This window comes from Pollachius pollachius (genome assembly GCF_949987615.1).
Source record: "Pollachius pollachius genome assembly, chromosome: 7".
Taxonomy (NCBI): domain Eukaryota; kingdom Metazoa; phylum Chordata; class Actinopteri; order Gadiformes; family Gadidae; genus Pollachius; species Pollachius pollachius.
The window spans coordinates 10,884,778-10,905,660 of NC_136940.1; the positions used below are offsets into that span (position 1 = coordinate 10,884,778).

At 42.5% G+C, this 20,883-nt stretch overlaps 2 protein-coding genes across 2 annotated transcripts in view; both read right to left on the reverse strand.

The window, feature by feature from the left end:
* Positions 1-523: 523 nt before the first annotated feature.
* On the reverse strand, positions 524-7,064 carry LOC307077657 (tetratricopeptide repeat protein 39C-like; the record flags this gene model as incomplete). The annotated part of the gene is made up of 13 exons (XM_079739089.1): positions 7,017-7,064; positions 5,915-6,043; positions 4,571-4,685; positions 3,637-3,976; positions 2,883-3,051; positions 2,461-2,554; positions 2,241-2,348; positions 1,604-1,713; positions 1,372-1,495; positions 1,117-1,214; positions 832-936; positions 711-749; positions 524-613 (listed from the first exon to the last, which is right to left on the reverse strand). The coding sequence occupies exons 1-13, from the start codon at positions 7,047-7,049 to the stop codon at positions 524-526; spliced, it is 1,554 nt and encodes a 517-aa protein (XP_079595215.1). The 5' UTR covers positions 7,050-7,064.
* A 10,324-nt stretch (positions 7,065-17,388) lies between these two features.
* The window catches only part of kank4 (KN motif and ankyrin repeat domains 4), a gene marked incomplete at its 5' end in the record, with an annotated part of 24,770 nt that continues 21,275 nt past the window's right edge, over positions 17,389-20,883 (reverse strand). Inside the window, 2 exons of the mRNA XM_079739337.1 lie at positions 17,389-17,684; positions 20,531-20,731. Of these exons, the coding sequence (XP_079595463.1) occupies positions 17,535-17,684; positions 20,531-20,731 (351 nt within the window). The 3' untranslated portion in view covers positions 17,389-17,534. The remainder of the gene's footprint in view (positions 17,685-20,530; positions 20,732-20,883) is intronic.

Below are 20,883 nucleotides of genomic sequence, written 5' to 3' on the forward strand. Positions count from 1 at the left end.
GGAATTGGTAATGCAATGTCTCAAAGCCCAGGAGTCTGTGAAAGCTAAGCGCCTGCAGAACCAGAAATCCAAGATGACAACAAATAGGAGGTAAACTGGCTTGTCTTTTGCCTGTTGAAAAGGACAACCCAACACCACGAGTGCATTGGATTTCATTAGATGACTCCCTCCCGTTTTTCTGTTTGTACAAAGAGTGAAGAACCAGCTGGATTGTTTCCATGCGTTCATGTTATCACATGACGTCAGTGAAAGGCTGCTTTTATGTACTTCAATGGCTTAAAGAGGAAAAGGGGTGATGGGAGGCACCATTATGAACGCTCCAACCACACCCGTCACTTAGAAACATGTCTAACGAGCTTTGAAAATGTTGGATACTACATATGTGGAGGTAAACATGTCAAATATAGATGAGGGGTGGTTCAGGGAAGGGGTGGGGCAGATGAGAACCCTGTCCACAGGATGAATGAATGGCTTGCGAACCACACACTGAGACCCATGCTTGGATAGGCAGCACAGCCTGTGGTCACTGAGGCACAAGCTCCTTGATGGACGCCAGCGCTGAGTGGATGCGTACATGGAGCCGGTTCTCAAAGTCGTAGCCGCTGAAGTCCTCCTAAAAAAACATTAGAAACAACATCAATTGAACTTTCCTTTCGGAATCAATTGCACCAGTTTTGGTTGGGAACTGCAGTGTTATTTAATGAAATTACCTTTGCTTGTAGAAGCAAGGATCTCCCCTTCCCGACCGTCTGTGTAGAAGCATAAACAAAAAGGCCTCATTAGTTTATGTTTCTCTCAGTCATGATAAGAGGATGCAAAAGCTCAACCCACCTCTGGTTTGGTGAGAAGAACGCAGCCCAGTTCGTAGACGGAGTATGGCTGTACGTAGGAGTTGATTTGGTGGCCGTATTCATCCCTGGCGGCAATCTGAAATTCCTGGATGTGACATATTGTGGATAGATCATTTAGATGTCATTTTTTATTAACTCGATGTCTGCATTACTTTGTCATAATGGGTCTCCTCGAGGTGTCCTGTTATCGATGAAGGTAACTAATATAACAATGTGATACCTCGCCTGGTTCATCCCTTACAAAGTGCTACCTAAAGAGTCTAACCTGAATAGCATCTTTAGTGTTGCCATGGCATTTGTGAATGGAGCCGAGAAGGAGGTGTTTTAAACCTCTGCAAGGTACGTCGTCCAGACCCTGTAACACTGGGCAGATAAGATGAATAATAATACTGTCAACTGTACAGGTAGAATTCAACCATAAGACTAGAGCACAATGCACTAAAAAAATATATATATAACAATATTATTACGGAAATATAATAACAATGGAAATAGGAACAACAAGGTCATGGAATCTAACCTTGGTTCATTATCTGTAGTTTGGAGGAGGAACAGTTTTGAAGTGCTTTCCACAGGTAGAGAACTTCGATAACACCCAGGAAGCAGAGCTCTCTGCTTGGGGGGGTCTTCCTCAGTCTCTCAGCCTGCTCGCATAAAACACACGGTGAGTCTAATACACTGTACTGACGACAAAATGAATAACGACACAAAAATTGTACATCTCTCTGGAGGAAAACACATGTGGTCCTCACCCGTTTCAGGGCAAACTGCTCAATCTGATTATTCTTCCTTTTGAACAGTTTCTGCACGTCTTGGAAAACGCCGCTGGCTCCCTCTAGGTCACCTGAAGCACCCTGGCACACTGAACGACAACAAGGCAAGCAGAATTCTCACTTCTGAGGACCCAGAGAAGACCTGCGTGTGGTGGGGACTCTTCCCACCCAGAATGGACGTGAACCAATGAGCAAATCTTGGAATGGAAAAGCAAGACTGAAGTCTGATCCAATGAAAATATTTTGAAAAAGTAATATATCCTTTAAAATATGATGCTGACAAGCGGAGGGTGTATTGCAACCGACTGAAAATGCAGTTGTCTGGCTGCCAGAAATGAAACAAGAGACTGCACGTCTTTGCGTACCGTAGGTCGACCGGTAAAAGTGCCGTGGACACTCTCTGAGTCACAAAGCAGGATGTTTGACGGTTTGCTTTGGGCTTAAGACTAAGTTCAAATGATTCATTTCATGTATTCACCTTCTCATGGTCAGGCATAACGCAAGTTAAATAATTCTGGGACTCACGCACATACACTATGCATACACATAAATGGACACATCTATGCAGGTGGAACTGTAGATATACTGTATATAAGATGGTGTGTAAGTGTCTCACCTCCAGTCAAGTAGGCATAGTAACACTGAGACCAGCGAGACTCATTTTTCAGCCTCTCGAATGACCTGTGGGCATCTTCGAAGTTCATTTCTATCATACTGCACCAACCTGGAACACGCATACAGAAATACACACACACACACACACGTTTTTCAGTGCTATGCTTGGGGCAGTTGACTAAAGGCTAATATAGCGGCTCACCTTGTGAAGAAAAACATACCAATCTCATAGAGACACACATGTTGGATCTCTCTTTGGTCTGATGCAAGCTCCAAAGCATCATGGAAAGATACCAAAGCACTGTTGATATGGCACTGGGGTCAAAGGAGAGAGAGAGAGAGCACACACACACACACATGAGCCATGAATGTGCCTGACAGAGCACACATACACACACACAACAGGTAAGGATGACTAGATTAGATCACGCAGAAGAAACATTCAATGGAAATATTAATTCAATGTGAAACGGTGAACTGATGAACTGCATTAGAACTGCATGCTAGAAAAAATCAAGTATATTCTAATTACTTTTTTTATTGGCATATGCTACTATTTAAAGAGGCAAATATGTAGGAATATTACTTGATGAGTAAGGTATGATAAGGTGATAAAAGGCTGAATTGTCAGCACAGTACACACCTCTAGCCTCTGGACTCGTCCTTTAAAGAACATGAAGAGGGAGGAGTTGGGGTAGACCACAGACTTCCTCTGCAGAATGGCTTTGGCCTCTAGCAGACCTGCGGTGGTGTCTGAGCCGTCCAGAGCAAAAAAAGGTAGCACTACCGTGTGGTACCACAAGAGGGCCAGCCTGAGAAGAAATTCATGCAAGAGCAGTGTCGATTAAATCAGTGTTTCACATTAATAAATGGCCAACTACAGCTCTACACCATATCTCTGAAAATCTGTTAAAAGGTACAAACCTTTAGCCTCCTAATCTCCCTTTCAATGTGTTCCAGAAATCGAAATGTAGGGCTACATTTTATTATGATGGACATGCCAGCAGACCAACACTAATGAAAGGTCCTCCCCCAACAATATGACTCTTGTTTGCTCTGACCTTACAAACACACCCAACAATGACCAATTGTATAACCAATACGTGTAGAATAAAAATAGCCTAATGCTAGACATAGGAGTGACTTTGTCTATATAAATTTATATACACCACTTAATAGTAAATCTACCTGATCACATTTCAAACAGTTTCTAAAAAGAGAGAGTGAATTATTCGATATTTGCCTTTTTTTTTCAGGTATCAGGTCATAGGGAAATCATTTGAATAGAACTAGAAGTAAAAATACTTCATCTGTTCCGCCCAAGTTTTTTCATTATCCTAACATCTTCTTCTTCTTCTCATCCTAACAGCATAACTGTGGACGAGTGGTCTACTCACGTGGCCAGCGGGGCCTTCATGTCCTTGCTCTCGCTGGCGTACATGAGGGAGGAGAGGCCCTGGAGGCGGTCGCCGGGGAAACCCAGCAGGTTGATGATCTTGAGAAGGTGCGGCGGCACCATGGAGATGCACAGGTGGAAGAGGCCGTAGCCAAAGCTCACCGAGCCCTTGAGGCGGTCCAGGGCCTCGGCCGTGACGCAGGTCACCGCCGAGTTGTGGTTGGCGTTGTCCGACAGAGAGGACCTCCTCTGGCAGGCCTCCTGCAGCTGGCCGATGTCACTATGGCACTTGTTGTACATCTTCCAGGCCTTCCGGAGGATCCAGCCCCCCTTGATGTACGCTGCGCAAACACAAGGCAAAACTCAGTAGGACAACTTTGTCACAGTTTGAAGGAGCTGAATACTAACTAGGACAACTTTGGCAAAGTTTGAATGGAATGACTACTCACTGGGACACATATGTCACAGTTTGAATGAACTTAGTACTCACTAGGATACCTATGTCACATTGTCAATGAACTGAATACTCAGTAGGCATTTAAACATGTGTGAAGGAGTATTCCCTTATCCTAGTGCTTCACTATTCCCTTTTCAATTCATGTGTTTCACATGTGTTGCTTAATAATCATCCTCCTGTTCAGAGTTTGTTTTAGGGTTCCTTTAGTGGTCACTTGTGCAATAGCGTCTCATAGATGTTAGATATAGCTTTAGAAGAAATTAATATTTGGGTTATTTACCTTTATGCTCTTTTCTTTGCTTGCTTGGAATAACCCTAAATTAATACTTTGAAACTCTTCAATCGGGAGGCTCTCCTTCTCTATGATTGGGTCCAGACCCTCTGCCATTACTAACAACTTATTAACAACAATCTAAATGTAGGCCTACCATCCCAGAATGGTAACCTGGTTTTGGTTCAGGGGTGGAGGTGGATATACCTGACAGCTCTTGCTTGACGAATGAGAGGACAGCGAGGTAGACCTGACAGTCTGCCACGATTATTTGTCTCTGAAGGCGGTCGACGACCGCCACCCCGGACCTCTGAGCGTCCATCTTTGACCCATACACACACACACACACACACACACACACACACACACACACGTACACACATTAAAACATATGTGCAAATAAACACATACACCAACTATAATGCACATGCCGTCCATATTAACATTAACACATTAACACTTGCAAGCATTTTCACACACACACACACACACACACACACACACACACACACACACACACACACACACACACACACACACACACACACACACACACACAAACACACCCTTGACGCCGTGGGTTTGGCCATGAGCACATGGTTGCCTGAATTATCAGCCTGTGCTACAGGAGGGATCTTATATCCAGACTATTATGTAGTGTTTGATGCAGCAAGCTGTGGATGTTCAAAGAATGACAAAATATCCTATCCGCAGCGATTACCCAGCGCAATGCGATCGGGCGTGATGACCCCTCTGCTCTGCCGTTTCTCCCCACTGTGGAAGAGCTTTTTCAGCTAAAGCTCTATCCAAACACACGGCATGCGCTGAACAAGCCTGCATCCCAAATCATTCCAATACAGGTGTTTCTTCAAGTCATTCAGTCCCACTGATGTATTTGTGTTGTTCGTTCACTGTGAACACTACATGTTGTAATGGAGATTAATATCTCCATGAATTAAACTCACTGAATGAATTAACATATGTGTGTTCAAATGTGAATGTGATAATGTTAATGTGGCTTTGACTAGAGTCATGGTATTATTAAGGGTGTAATCACTCATAGTCTAGTTGTCTTCCTCCTCCTTTTTTGATACTAATATGATAAGCTACTCTTTATTAATTTGAAACTGGGTTGGTCACCCATGCAACCTCACAGAGACATGCAATAAGCATCACAATCCAAGAGGGCTTAGCCATATCTATGTAACATTCAAAAGTATTGATAGTCCATATAGTATATCAGTTGCTTCAGACTATGTATATACTGTACTATATAATAAACTTTGATTTTTTCGGCCAAGGACACCTTCAGCAGCTCAATGCATTTTGGGATGAATGAAAATTTGTATAAATAAGGCATGTTATTTGGTGTAAACATTAACATTAAATAGGCCTTGGGAATAAATACATTTATTTATGTTTTAATTATCTCTGGGAATGTGAATCTTAATAATTAGTTTCCATATCACTGTTAATGCCAGAGCTAGCTAATGAGCTGTGGTCCCGGGGGAAGGTTATCTGAAAGTATGGAGCTGTTTCCCTCACACTCACACTCTTCTTGATCTTGTTGCGAAGGGTCTCGATGACACCTGCGCTGTCGCTCTCACACAGCCTCTCTGTTGTGCGCAGGTCATCACAGGCCATCTGCATCTTCTCCTCCTCAAAGGTCATCATGGCGTTCTGCACACCCCCACACACGCAAACACACAACACATGCACAGGTACACACACCACGTGATTAATAATAACACAGACGACAATAACGATAGTTGTATTTTTAATGCAACAGGAAGGTATACCATTATTCTGTATGTTAGTGACGGATGCAGGATTATTCATGCTTAAAGGAGGGTTGTGTAATAGAAGTTTGAAAAATCTGGTTCAAGATAAAGGCCCGTCTTTACTGATTTAAGCGTTTTGCAAGCTCTATTTGTTTTTTATGGTAATGATAATTGTATGAATGAAATAATATGAATGCACCCACCCACAATATATGAATGCAAGAAATAATACAATTATTCTTCATGACTAAGGTGAACTGACCAGTTGAGGTCAAATATAATTAGAGGCAAGAGCCTCGTGATACAGATTACACAGTAACCATTGTTTGAAACAAACACACACAAACACACAGACGCACAAACACACACGGACACAAACACACACCCCTTACCCTACAAGAGAGACGCATGTATCTTGGTACAAAGAGCATGACATCACCTCCTCACCACCTTCAAACCAGTTGTGATGACAACCGGTTTGTCATCACAACTGGCACATCAACAGCACCCCTGTAAACAGCTGTGTGGGTTTGAGAGTTGTGTCAGGCTTGGTGGTGCACTCCGAGCGTGTGATTGGGCTTGAAGCCCTGAGTGAGCAGGTAGGAGGGTCACAGGGAGAGGAAATTAAAAGGTGATATGGATGTGAGGACAACACGTGTGACTCATCTGACTCACTCACGGTTGTAAAGGGAATCGAGTAATGTGTGTAATGGGGGTGGGGGTGAGTGGATGTAGGGTCATGCCTGATGGCTCTACTAGGATGTTATTAGACTACAAGTCAAAAGGTATTGGGTTGGATCCCTAATGTTAGGTCTGGCGCGGCAGTCGTGAGCAAGAGCCTCAAGGGTCTTCCCTCCTTCCTCAGAACTCACCAAGAAGCTGACGAAGCTGGCCCCGAAGCTCATCAGTGGACTCTGTGTCCTGAATAGAAAGAGTCAAGCATGGGATAACAGGAACCTGAACCTAAACAGTACAATTTAAAAGAAACCGTTTGATCTAATAAGGCCTACTCGGGATGCGTTGTCTAATCTAATAAAGCAACATAATAGTATTCAGGCTATACGGGACACACACTGTGTGTGTACCATGTCGAATAGGTCAATATGACATGCTTTAATGAGCAAGTGTAAACACGTACGCCTGAAAAGCATGTGATGTGAAATCAGGTTTTAGTGCAGTTTCTTTATGGAATGCTCATCACGTCTAACCTACGGACATTACATAATTAATAGGCGACAGCCAGGATTTAAAAAAAAAAACATGCATTCCACATCCCGCACCTGCTATGACTAGTGAAGTGAGAAGCAGTTACCTGTATCTTTTGAACAGATCGTCGCTCTCTTTGAATCCGTTGTTGAGCAGCATATTGATGCCGGCCAGGGCGAGCTCCGCATCGTCTATGTCCTTCTCCGCCTTCTCCTCCGACTGCTTCTGCTGCCGGGGTGGCTGCTCTTCCTGGCCCGCCATTGTAGCACACACAACCGACGCTTGTTCTAGAATGAAATCAGTGCGATACAGACCGTATGAGTGACCTCAGATGTGCCTCCTCTCAAACCAATCCGCATGGATTCGGATACGAGCGTCGAAGATGTCACTCTGGAAACAGACTTGCACCAGATCGGCGGAACGAGTGCAGTTGCCAGCGACCTCGCTACACCTCAGGATAGGCCACAGGATGCCCACACGTTCTTCCAATACTTAAAATATAATTCTCCCCTCAAAAAAGGTGTGCATTCGATCATATGCTGCAACCCTGTCCTTTTTCAATCAGTATATTATCCATTCGTGCTTTTTTTTGTTGCCAAGATCGCTAGATAGATGGGCGACTTCTCCTGCCGTTCTGCATCCATTTGAATTACATAACAAGATGAATGTTGAGGGCAGGTTCTCCTGACAAAACCACGCAAGTCCGCTCAAACGCGACTTTTCGTCATAACGCACAACGCATCTCTCCTCTGAAACACCCTAATCTGTATCCGTCATATCAGCAAATCATGTCCCATGTATAAACGCTCTGCTCGGTTGAATCCGTTTTAATACGTTCGCTAATCCTGCACGTTGCAACCAGCTCGCCCTTCCAGATCAGCCAATAAACGTGGGGCGTTGCATAGGTTTATGAACAGTCACTAGTGAAGTCACCTTGCACTGGGTCACCAATAGGTAAATGTAAGAAGTATCAGAAGCCAATTAAAAATATAAAAAAATAAGTAAAAAATATATATGTATCGGAAACCCTTTTCCACACAGGAAATGGGCCATTTTTAATCTTTGAATCATTTGTGCACTTTTGACATCAGTCACTTTACTCATACTTTTTTTCATAAAGGGCTTATTAAAACTATAATAGATGCATTTTCTGTTTACAACGCATACAATGGATGCTTTGTTACAACTGCTGTACAAACCTTCTAAACTAACCCTACTGTGACATCACGGAATACACATTCTATAGTGAACATCTTTGCCTGTGTTGTCATTTGAAGTTCGTTCCTGATCCAGAACACTGATAGGAGCGCATCGAGAGCTTTTCACAGTGTTATAATCAGTGAGAGGTAAGTTGACAACAATCTCTTTTCTAACCTTCTGCAATATCACAGGCAACCATAGCCTGCTCACCTGACTACATCTGTGTCTCTGTCTGTGTCTCTGTCTTTGTCTCTCTGTGTCTCTGTCTTTGTATCTCCATGTCTCTGTCTCTTTCTTTTCATGAGTCTGTCTCCGTCTCCCTCTCTGTCTCTGTCTTTCCATGTCTCTGTCTCTCCATGTCTCTGTCTCCCTATCTGCCTCTGTCTGTCTCTCCATGTATCTGTCTCCCTCTCTGTCTCTTCATGTCTCTGTCTCTCCATGTCTCTGTAGCTGTGTTTGTCTCTCCAATTAGCAGTTAGCAGTCATGCCCCGGCATAGCACCCGTCTCTTGGCGTTGGGGTACTACGGGGAAAAAGTGTCCTACAGAGAGACTGCGGTCAAGTAAGTCATCAATGTGTAGTGATAGGAACACAGACATACAAAGATACAAAGATACAAAGATACAAAGATACAAAGATACATACATACATACATACATACATACATACATACATACATACATACATACATACATACATACATACATACATACACGTATTAAGTGTATTTTCATCTTATTATTGACTATTATTTGAACACTCTTAAAATCCTCCTGTTCTTCCCATGATCTCCGTCCCTGCAGGGTGTTCAGGAAGCGTCGGAGCAGCCATGGCCCCAGGGCTGGCAGAGCCATGACCCGGGCCAGCAGAGCCCTCCACCTGGACACCAGCGACCGCTCTGAGGACAAGATGGAGTTCCAGGGAACCTCCAGGAGTCCACCAAGCCAGAGTCACGGCAGTGAGTCCACTTAGAAGAAGCTAAGGAGATATACAAGAGATACATGATACAGATAGATGATACAGCAACAGCTCACAACTCATCAATTGTGGCTGAACCCACAAACCCACCCACCACTTAGGCAATATGCCTCGTAGCGGTTCGATTCCCTCCTGTTGTCCAATGCATTCCCTCTCTCTTTTCCTGCTCCTGGCAGGAAGAAACAGATGGAAAGTAAACAGATTGGTGAACACACTCAAGCCTGTCCTGTTGCTCTCTTCCAACAGATGACGCTAATAACCACCCTACTGAGAACAGGACTCTTTTCTACTGGCAGATGACCCTAATTTTGCTGCTGATCTTTGGTGAGTAACTATTCAGAGCAGGCATCCTTCTGGACGTGATTTCTTCACTAGTTCCTACCTGCAAGTGAAACAGGGAGTACAAAAATATATAGATAGAAAGAGGATAGCTTTGTCGTCCTGCCAGGCAAGGTGTGTCTCGTCAGGCAAGATGTTTTCTATCACAGAATGTGTGTTGAGTGTCATTGAAAAATGTATACCATCAGTAATATCACAAAGGAAATAACCTTATTTTCTTTATATAAAATATCCTTGCACCTATAGGTAGCTTTCTTCCTCTCTCTATTTAATGTGTTATGTTAGTTTGTATTTGAATTACCATTTTAATAATACATTAAAGTGTCTTACAAGAACAAGAGATTCATCATTGAGTGTGTTCTACTGTTTCAATCTCCATAAGGACTTCGGCTCATGATTACGTCCCAGAGCCACAGCGAATCTGCTTCAGAGGTACGACAGTCCTCTACAGCAGGTTAAAAGAAAGCAAAGCATTGCACTTATTCACTGTGCAAACATGTATAATACCTTTCGACTCGTTCAGTGTGTGAAACATCAAGGTTTTCAATTCTCTAATAAAAAAAAGATGGTTATACTCGCTTCTAACCTCTACCACTTAGTGTAGCTTTGTATGAAAGGGAATTTGACTTATTGCTTTCACTTTTAATATTTGGATCATTTCATAAGCGCTTGTTTCTAATGATTACACTTGTGTTTTACAAAGGGATTTAACACTGAGGCTGAGGAATTCATGACCCAGATTTTGGTAAGAGGCAGATTTATGTTAGTGCTGAGGAGAGGGTGGTCAATAATACATTGTTTTCGAGATGTGCAGTGGTTGCCTTTTTGAAGTACAATCACAAACAAACCTATTTTGTATTTACAGCAAGACTTTGAGATCCAACAGCAGAGTGTAGTCTCCACGGTGAGAAGAACATGATAACATGATATTATCTGCCATCATTCAGTATAGTTTATTAAAAAACATGATTTGGTTGTTTCTTTTTTTTTCAGATGGAAAACAGATTCCAAACCAAAATGTTACACATTGAATCGGAAACTGACAAGCGAGTAGCATTTTTACCTAAAGCATCCACAGTGTTATAGACAAGCTTGAAATATCCCCCCTTTGGTTCAGAGGGAACACCGTATTTATGATATTTTTTTATGATACTTTTTGTAACGTTTCAAGCTCCCTTGGAATCCTCCAGAGGAAGCAGCTCTACCTGGAACAGGGAGTAGTCCAGCTGGGGAGAGCCAGCCAGTCCCTCAACCAGCAGCTGTGGGCCCGACTGGCCGATCAGGGACGCTCCCTGAACAAGGTGAGGAGAAAAGTCCCACTCATGTACACACACAGGCACACAGGAGTCTGAATATCAGATTGAACCTGGGATCCAGTACTTAGAGTATTAGAGCGGAGCTTCTGTTGGGAGACGGCACATAACCCGGGCCAGGGAAACGAAAAATTTAGAGGGGCGGAGTTACGCCTCATTTCCTTTTTTGTTAAAGAGATGTTCTACTGAAGAGAAACTCATTAGCGCGGGTGGATGAAGCTTTCTGATAGCGGTTTTATACTTTTATTTCTACGAAGACCGGTCTAACACTTAATTTGAACACTTTTTCTAAGAATGTACGCGTCTTGACAAGGTGTTCTAGCTTGTCTTTGTACTGGGAAAACTTTACTAGCGCTGGCCGAGGTTTGGTTTGGCTGTTTGCAGAACCAAATACTTCAAAAGCAAAATTACGATGAAACGCCTTGTTCACCCAGATTTGAGCTTTGTGAGACTACATGAGATTTGAACATAACCTTCATCTTGCAGATGAAAGTGGATCTGAACACCTGGATTGGGGGTTTTAACAAGACCCCCACTCAGGGCAGCATCACAACAGAGCTCCAGGACATTCTGGACCAGTGGTTTCAGGAGAAGGTACAGGAATGAACTGTGTGTGTGTGTGTGTGTGTGTGTGTGTGTGTGTGTGTGTGTGTGTGTGTGTGTGTGTGTGTGTGTGTGTGTGTGTATGTGTGTGTGTGTGTGTGTGTGTGTGTGTGCGCGTGCACGTGTATGTGTGTGGGGAGCATGGCATTAGGATAGCAGAGAGACACATGGTTCTTTGAAAGCTAAGACAAGCTTCTGGTCCTTAAGTAGTATACTTCTGTAAGGCATCAACTCCAATCAACAATCCTAAAGAGCAGTAGGGAATTCAATGGGGATGGTTTTATCATTGTATTTGGAACTTTTGTTTCTAAAGCCAAGCCAGTGGATCAAACTGTCAATGTGTTTTGTTTTCCTGTGTGACAGTTTGGGCAGCGCTTTGATCATCCAGTGGCTGATGAGATGGCCGACTTTGCTTTGGAATCTCAAGGTTAGGTTTGTCCCTCAGTGGCATCGCTATAAGCCTCATTGGTTCATCAGATCATGCCCCTAAGAGCATGATGTGTGTGTGTGTGTGTGTGTGTGTTTGTAGGTGGTCGCGTGTTGAGACACCTGTGTTCTCCGAGCTACCTGCCCAAATCATCCATTTTGTGGTCTTTGACTTCATGTTTCAGTCGAAGAAGCCCCCGCACAGTTATCCAGGTTTATAATTCTTTCTTTATTATTCACATCCTAACACACATAAACACACACATACACACAAACACACACACACACGGTTCACATTTTTAGAGAGTAATTATCTCAGTTTCTTATCTGCCTATACCCAAGGGTGACTCTCTCGCCATCTCTCTCTCTCTCTCTCTCTCTCTCTCTCTCTCTCTCTCTCTCTCTCTCTCTCTCTCCGTCTCTCTCTCTCTCTCTCTCTCTCTCTCTCTCTGACCAGGGCCAGCCAGAGCTTCTTCCTGGACAGTGTTGGGCCTTTGCTGGAGGCACGGGACACATGGTCATCTCCCTGTCCCACCCAATCAACATCAGCCACGTCACCCTCGACCATATCGCATTGCACAAAACCCCTACAGGCCGGATCGATAGCGCTCCCAAAAACATTCTAGTCTATGTAAGTCTATGAAGTCCATAGCCTTTATGTTGTTAGATGGCTATATTTAATAGAAACATACATTTTGTAAATCCTCTCTTTGTATCTCTCTCTCTCTCTCTCTCTCTCTCTCTCTCTCTCTCTCTCTCTCTCTCTCTCTCTCACTTGCTCGCTCTCTCACTATCTCGCGCTCTCTCTCCCTCAGGGAATGGCAGATTGTGAGCAGAACACAGAGGGAACCCTTCTGGGGAACTTTATGTATGATGGGGAGGGCAAGCCCAGCCAGACGTTCACACTTCATGTGAGTCCATCTCAGAGCAGTCAATTATAGTCTTCGACTAATTGGTTGATCACTTCCTCATTCATTATCCACTTCTTCTTTTAAGCACATATTAACACTGCCTTAAATTCAATTTTCACCAATCAGGGCGGAGACAAAGGTGTGTTTAAGTTTGTCAAGCTGTTGGTCCGGACCAACTGGGGCCATCCAGACTATACCTGTCTGTACCGGTTCCGTGTGCATGGCAAGATCAACTCCCACTGAACACCAGAGAGCGGAGCCTTGTTATTAAATAAATAAAAGTACCTTCATGCTCTGTCGCTTGCTATCTTGTATAATCAGCCCTCTCAAGCTGGGAGATGAAAACCAGCAGGAATTGACCTACATACTTCCTGGTTCTGGTGTGAACAGAGGGCGATGTTAGATACTTTATTATTAATTACGCCGTGCTGACCTAATTTAAGGAACATGCCACGACACGCTGTCCAGTTTTTGAAAATAATGTAAGACGGTGGTCGTCATGCTTACCATCGTCCCTGTTCTCAGGACGGGCCCAACAGCCCCAGGATGGAACCCACAGCCCCAGGAGGGACACCAGAGGTTCAAAACGTATTTTAACCCATGACCCCATTTTTAGTCTTATCGTTTTTGGAAACTATTTTCTGCTTCCAGGGCAGGGTTTTGACATTTAAACATGACTAAAGGGGGGGGGGGGTGTTGGAGCATTGGACTGCAGGTCCCTAGTTCAACTCTGGATTCTCCCTTACAAGTCTTACCAAATATGCCTCCATATGTATGTCAAGTAGTTAAACTAAATACAAAATGGGAGGATTTTGGAGGAAATTGGGATCTTGTAGGCTCCAGGAGCCTGTCCTGGTATCGTAGTCCACCTCCTGGCACTGTGAGCCACGTCCTTGGAAGTGGACCATGTCATTAGAATGACATGAAACCTCGAAACCTAACCCTGAACCCTATATCCCAAACTCAAAACCAAACCCTAATACCTAACACTCAAATCAAACCCTAAGCTAAAATAAACATAATGTAGTGATGGCATTTTGGAAGGGTCATAGTTTCATCTATTTTCTCTTTTCCCTTTTTCATATATCAGATTTTCTTGTTGGCTCCATTTATATCATTTTCCTCTCTTCCCTCCGTTCCCTCTCTTTTTTTCTATGTTCTCATTATCCATCCTTATTCTCACTCTTATTATTTTTTTTTCCACCTCACTCTCTGTTCTTCATTTTCAATTCCCTCCATATTTTGTATCTCTTTTTGTTACGCTGCATTTACTAATCAAAGAAGACTGAGACAAGCATGTTTTTTCAAGGATGTAAATCGTCGTATATATTTTATTTAGAAGTTATTCTGTGGTTTAACATATTTTCCCATTGTACAAGGATTATTACATACATATTAGACTTTTCATTTGGTTCCCATTTATAGACTCTAATATCCAAACATAAACTCTTGAGTGGGTTGGACTGCTTCATGTTTTCCAGAACATATATATACACATATACATACTGTATATATACATATATATACATGTACACATACATACATTTACACATATATATATTTCTATATATATACATATATATAACATACAGTATGTATATATTGGTATATATACATAAATATATGAATATATCTTTATATGTTTATATATATACATATACATATATACATATATAAAGATATATAACTATATATATGTATGTATGTATAAATATATATATATATATATATATATATAAATAAAACACCTATTAGGTCAAAAGCGTGTGTTGTGAAAGTGTGGCACCTGTGAAGGAAGAGATTCAAGAGCACGAAAACAGTCCCAGACTTTATCAAATGGAAAGTAAACATTAACGACTCATTAGCAGTGACCAAGCTCGGATAGCCTATTAGCTAACCTCTTGCTTGCAGCTGTTCAAATGCACTTCCACACAACCATTGGAATACTTCTTCCATGCATATATATGTATATATATATATATATAGTAAAAAATATAGTATTTGGAATAAAGACTAAACTCTCAGACGACATCGGGTATATCATTTTCACAATACTGTATATACACTTTGTTATTTGGCTGAATTTACAGCGGAAACAAAGCTACAACAAAAAATTCCACATTTGATGAGTTCATCTTTTAACAAGACTTCCAAACACATCGGATCTAGCTCTCCACTTGCTTAGTGTTCAATGTGGTTGTTCTATTTGTCCCCGTCTATAGAAGATATGAAAATATAAGATGTTCAACAAAAAGTCGACAGGACAAGCTCTGCTTTATTGCAAGTCAGCAAATAGTAATGTGTTCAGAACTTCAGGTCAATATATCTATATCTATAATCCCCTAGCATAAGCACAGAGGTGACACAATAGAAACATATCTACTTCTGTAACATGTCTACTGTGTGGCGATTGGTCTGAGATCAGAGATGCAGCCAATCTGTCCCCTTTGGTGTCTGATTACATACCATTCCGATAATATTGCTTTTATTTAATCACCAAGGCGTGGAGATGCAGAGATACAATTCCCATCTTTAATCAGATGATATTTTTTATAATTAAATCAATTATTCTTTAAGTATTCTTTAAGACTAAATGTGGACTTGTTAAATCAAAGTAATATAGGGTTAAAAAATAATACATTCCATATTTAGTTTGTGCTTCTGCATGCTCTTATATGTTTGTAATTCATAGCATTCTGAGATTCTTTGGATGGTAATAGAAAAAAAGAATCGATTGATCAATAGCCATGTTGACCAGTCCTAGCTCTGGTCAACATGGCTATTTAAGTATGCCAGCAGGCACGGTCGTAACTCTCACTCTCAGTCTTCTGTTGGAATGTAGAACAGCCAGGCAACATTCATTGTGCATTATATGACAGCCACATGTGCAATTGGATTTGAAGAGGATCAGTTTAAACAGGACACACACACACACGCACGCACACACACACACACGCACGCACGCACGCACACACACACACACAGAGGGAGATACAGGAATGAGATACTAAATATGGCAACAGACACAGACAGTATAATTATAGACTCTATTTTCGTTCCACACACGCACTATAACAAGCTAGCTCTGTGATATTGTCTGTTGCCAGGCCGCCGGGATAGAGACCAGCATGCAGCACCGTTTCACACGAGTTATTCTCATATATAAACACCGTCGCAACTACAACATGTGTGTTCAACGTAGACTTTAGGGAGGGTTGTAATAAAGAAAATAAGTCAAATAGGAAACCTGTGATTGACATCTTGAGGGATTTCAAGATGGATGACTATCCGGAGATCTTTTACGAGACAAACAAGGTTAAAGTAAGTGCAATAGAAAAGCATAATGTGTTAATGATTTGTACACCATTCTGTATATATTATCTATGATTTCAATAATGGCTTATGTCCAAATAGAATATACGAATGAGTTTAGTGAGATTAAAAAAGATTAAAAAAGAAATACTGTCATATATATTATATCGATTGAGTTGTTTCTTCTCTTCTGTATAATTATTTTGGAAGGTACATCATGTGCTTAACATCATTCTTCCATGATAAAGCAAGTCAGCCTTGCTGTGCTGTGGAGGAAAATCCATCCCACATCGTCATTACCCTCCTCTTCTTTTCAATTTTGAGTCCCGTCAATCACGCTGGTCACTAAGGCAACGATTTCAGATCCCGGCAAACTAGCACCTCCCCCCGTTAGCCGTCCGTCCGCGGAACGGCTGCCTCCACGCGGTCGAGGGACGGAGGGACGGTGCCTCCAGTGGCAGACAGAGATATGTGGCGGCGTATGATCTAAGAGGACGCACTCCATACGGGGCTGTGGCGCCTGGTGGGTTCCCAGAGGGTACAGATTTTGCTACACGAGTGCCTGTATGTACTTGAAGAGCAACTCGGTGGAGGTCAGTGTACGTGTCCCATACTCTTTTTTTTGTATTCCTGGGCAGGGAGATTATTGGTGAAGCGCCACAGAGGGGAGACCCGCCTGGTGGGGCAATCACACGTCCCAAAGATGTTTTGGTAGTAAAAAAAACGAAACAAGAGGCTAGCTTTGTGGTATCAATCCATTACCTCCTCAACACCCATCAACTGTACCCCCCGAGAGACATAGAGAGAGACATAGAAAGACATAGAGAGGACTATATATATATATATATATATATATATATATATATATATATATATATATATATATATATATATGTATATATATATAGAAAGAGAGAGAGAGAGAGAGGGAGAGAAAGAGAAGGATGTAGAGAGAGCGAAAGTGAAAGAGAGACAGGGAGAGAGTGAGAGAGTGAAAGAGAGAGTGAGAGAGAGGGTGCGAGAGAGAGAGGGTATTTTCCCCCTAGGTTCTAATTGGGGGAGAGAGATATGGAGAGGGAGCTTGAGAAGGGGGGGAGGTTAGCCTAGCTAAGTGGACGTGCTGGGGCGCTGCTAGAAGAGTAGGAGGAGGAGGAGGTGCTGTTGAGGATTCCTGTCTCTGCGTGAGTCTTCAGGAGTTCCACCACGTCCTGGTGAGGAGCAGCGGTAGCCACCGTCATGGCCGTTTGACCGTCCTGCGCACAAACAGGTAGACGGGCAGAGCTAAGACAAGATGGTGTTTTACTGATCCCAGATGGGGAATAAACCTAACATATACATCAAATACATTCTATGTACAGTAAAAAAAGAGAAACGACAAATGAATAGATGAATATATATATCCAATATGAGTAGTAGCAATGTTAATGTATATACCAAGAAATTCATGTGAATGTAGATTTTATTGACAGAAGATGCTACATCAGTGACCATTATACATGGTTAACACATTAAACATATAAAAATGTATAAGGTGCCTCAGAGACAGCCTGCCGTATACGTATAACTACAAATTATTCGAGAAAGCTTTTCCACCTCATTAAGTGTAATAATATTGCACCGAGTCTCAAGGGGAAAAAACAGGCGGTGTATGTGTGTGCGTGTGCGTGTGTGTGTATGTGTATTTGTATGTGTATGTGTATGTCTATATGCATGTGTGTGTGTGTGTGTGTGTGTGTGTGTGTGTGTGTGTGTGTGTGTGTGTGTGTGCGTGTGTGTGTGTGTGTGTGTGTGTGTGTGTGTGTATGTGTTTGTGAGTGTGTGAGAACCAGGCGCACAGATACTTTGGCTGGTGCAAAAACATAGAACAGATATAGTCTTGAGAGTTGTGACTCATTATCCTGTTCACACCGGTCTGCGGTTGTTAGCATATTTAGCCTGATTATAAAAGACGAAAATCAGGCTAAAATCAGGCTGATTATCCTTTGGATAAAAAAGAATGAGGTTAAGACAAAAGAGTGGGGTTTCCTGGTTCTTGTCCCTACTGGGGATGGATGAACATCTTCCCGTTCAGGGAGTAGCACAGTAATGAATAAACACCAAGCATCAGTTGCGTCTACTGAACCTTTAAATTAATTTTGGGATGTATTCAGTGGACACACCAAAGGTTTGAGAACAACCTTCATGGTTCAGTTTCAAGTTGACCACATCTGGCAACTATTTTATACAAGGTAACTTGAGGCTATGTTTTAGAAAGACTTTTTTTATGTTCTGATCATGAATGAGCAGGGAGGGGTTATGCATCTTGTTAAGATACTGATCGTGAATAAGCAGAGAGGGGTTAGGGCATCTTGTTTAAGAAACTTGTCATGGATGAGCAGGTAAGGGTTAGGGCATCTTTTTAAGATACTATCATAAATAAGCAGGGAGGGGTTAGGGCATTTTGTTTAAGAAACTTGTCATGGATGAGCAGGTAAGGGTTAGGGCATCTTGTTTAAGATACTTATCATGGATGAGCAGGTATGGGTTAGGGCATCTTGTTTAAGATACTTATCATGGATAAGCAGGTAAGGGTTAGGGCATCTTGTTTAAGATACTGATCATGGATAAGCAGGTAAGGGTTAGGGCATCTTGTTTAAGATACTGATCATGGATGAGCAGGTAAGGGTTAGGGCATCTTGTTTAAGATACTGATCATGGATGAGCAGGTAAGGGTTAGGGCATCTTGTTTAAGATACTGATCATGGATGAGCAGGTAAAGGTTAGGGCATCTTGTTTAAGATACTGATCACGGATGAGCAGGTAAGGGTTAGGGCATCTTGTTTAAGATACTGATCATGAATAAGCAGGTAAGGGTTAGGGCATCTTGTTTAAGATACTGATCATGGATAAGCAGGTATGGGTTAGGGCATCTTGTTTAAGATACTTATCATGGATGAGCAGGTAAGGGTTAGGGCATCTTGTTTAAGATACTTATCATGGATGAGCAGGTAAGGGTTAGGGCATCTTGTTTAAGATACTGATCATGGATAAGCAGGTAAGGGTTAGGGCATCTTGTTTAAGATACTGATCATGGATGAGCAGGTAAGGGTTAGGGCATCTTGTTTAAGATACTGATCATGGATAAGCAGGTAAGGGTTAGGGTATATTGTGCATGGATGCCTACATGTAGAGCAGATGTAAAGGGCAAAGCTAGATGGGCTAGAGTAGAGGTGACATCGGAGGGAGAACAACTGGACTAAGAAGAAGGAGGCAGTAAGGAAGAAGTACATGGTTGGCTCTAGGATATGAGCAACAACATGTCAAGCAAACACACCTTACTGTGCTTGAGCTTGTGCTTTGTGTTTAAGTTGTGGTGGTGGGGGAAGAGAGCCGGAACCAGTGTTTCGAAAACAGGACTGATCAAGCCCTGCAATTTCTCCTTCTCTACAGATGGTGGCAGTGTCGTGTTGACTGTCCAGAGAGCACCCTTAACTAATACTCTCACCGACTAGGAATTAACAAGTAAAGCAAATTCATTAATAATGAGCAGTGTTAAAGAAGGGTTTGAACAAAAATAAGAGATAATCATACTACACCCTGTAATATATTGATGTGATTTTAATTGCTCTGAACATCAGAAAGAAAGAATCGAACACCTGGACAGGGATGCAACCATTAGCGCACCGCTATTGACTCTGCAATTTCCTAAATAGATGCAGAAATATCTGATTTTTTCCCTCTCTCCTTTGGAAAAAAAACAGGCTGGAAGCAAAGACGTGCAGAGCATGAGATGAGGCTACTTATTTATTTGTGAGGATGAATATCTATTTGCGTATGTGAGAGAGTGTGTCTGTGTGTGCGTGTGTGAGGGTGTGAATGTGTGCGTGTATGTTAATATTTGTGTGTGTATGTGTGTGTGTATTGCATGCGTATGTGTGTGTGTGGGTGTGTGCATGTGTGTGTGTTTGTTTGAATATCTGTGTGTATATGAGTGTTTGAATGTGTGACTATCTCTGTGTGTGAGAGCGTGTGTGTATGTGACTCTCTGTGAGGTGTATGTATGTGTGTTTCTGTGTTTGTGTGATTAATGTGTGTGTTTGCGTGTGTGCCTGTGGCGCACCTTGTCCACCAGGGAGGTGTCACAGCGGCCGGTCTCCAGCAGCAGGCGTGCGATGTGCACGTGTCCGTGCTCGCAGGCACACATGAGGGCGGTTGAGCCGTCCCGGTCCTGGCTGTTGACGTCCGCGCCGCAGCCCAGCAACAGCTTCACCATGGCAACACGCCCGTGGCTCACTGCCAGCATCAATGCCGTCTGCCCTGCCTGGGGGTGCGGAGATCCAAGTAAATATATCTATATATATGTATGTATATATATATAGGGGAGTTGGGGGAGAGGGAGAGGGTGGGAAGGAGGAAGGGAGGGAGGGAGTGAGGGAGGCGGGAGGAGTGAAAGAGAGGAGGAAGAGGAAGAGA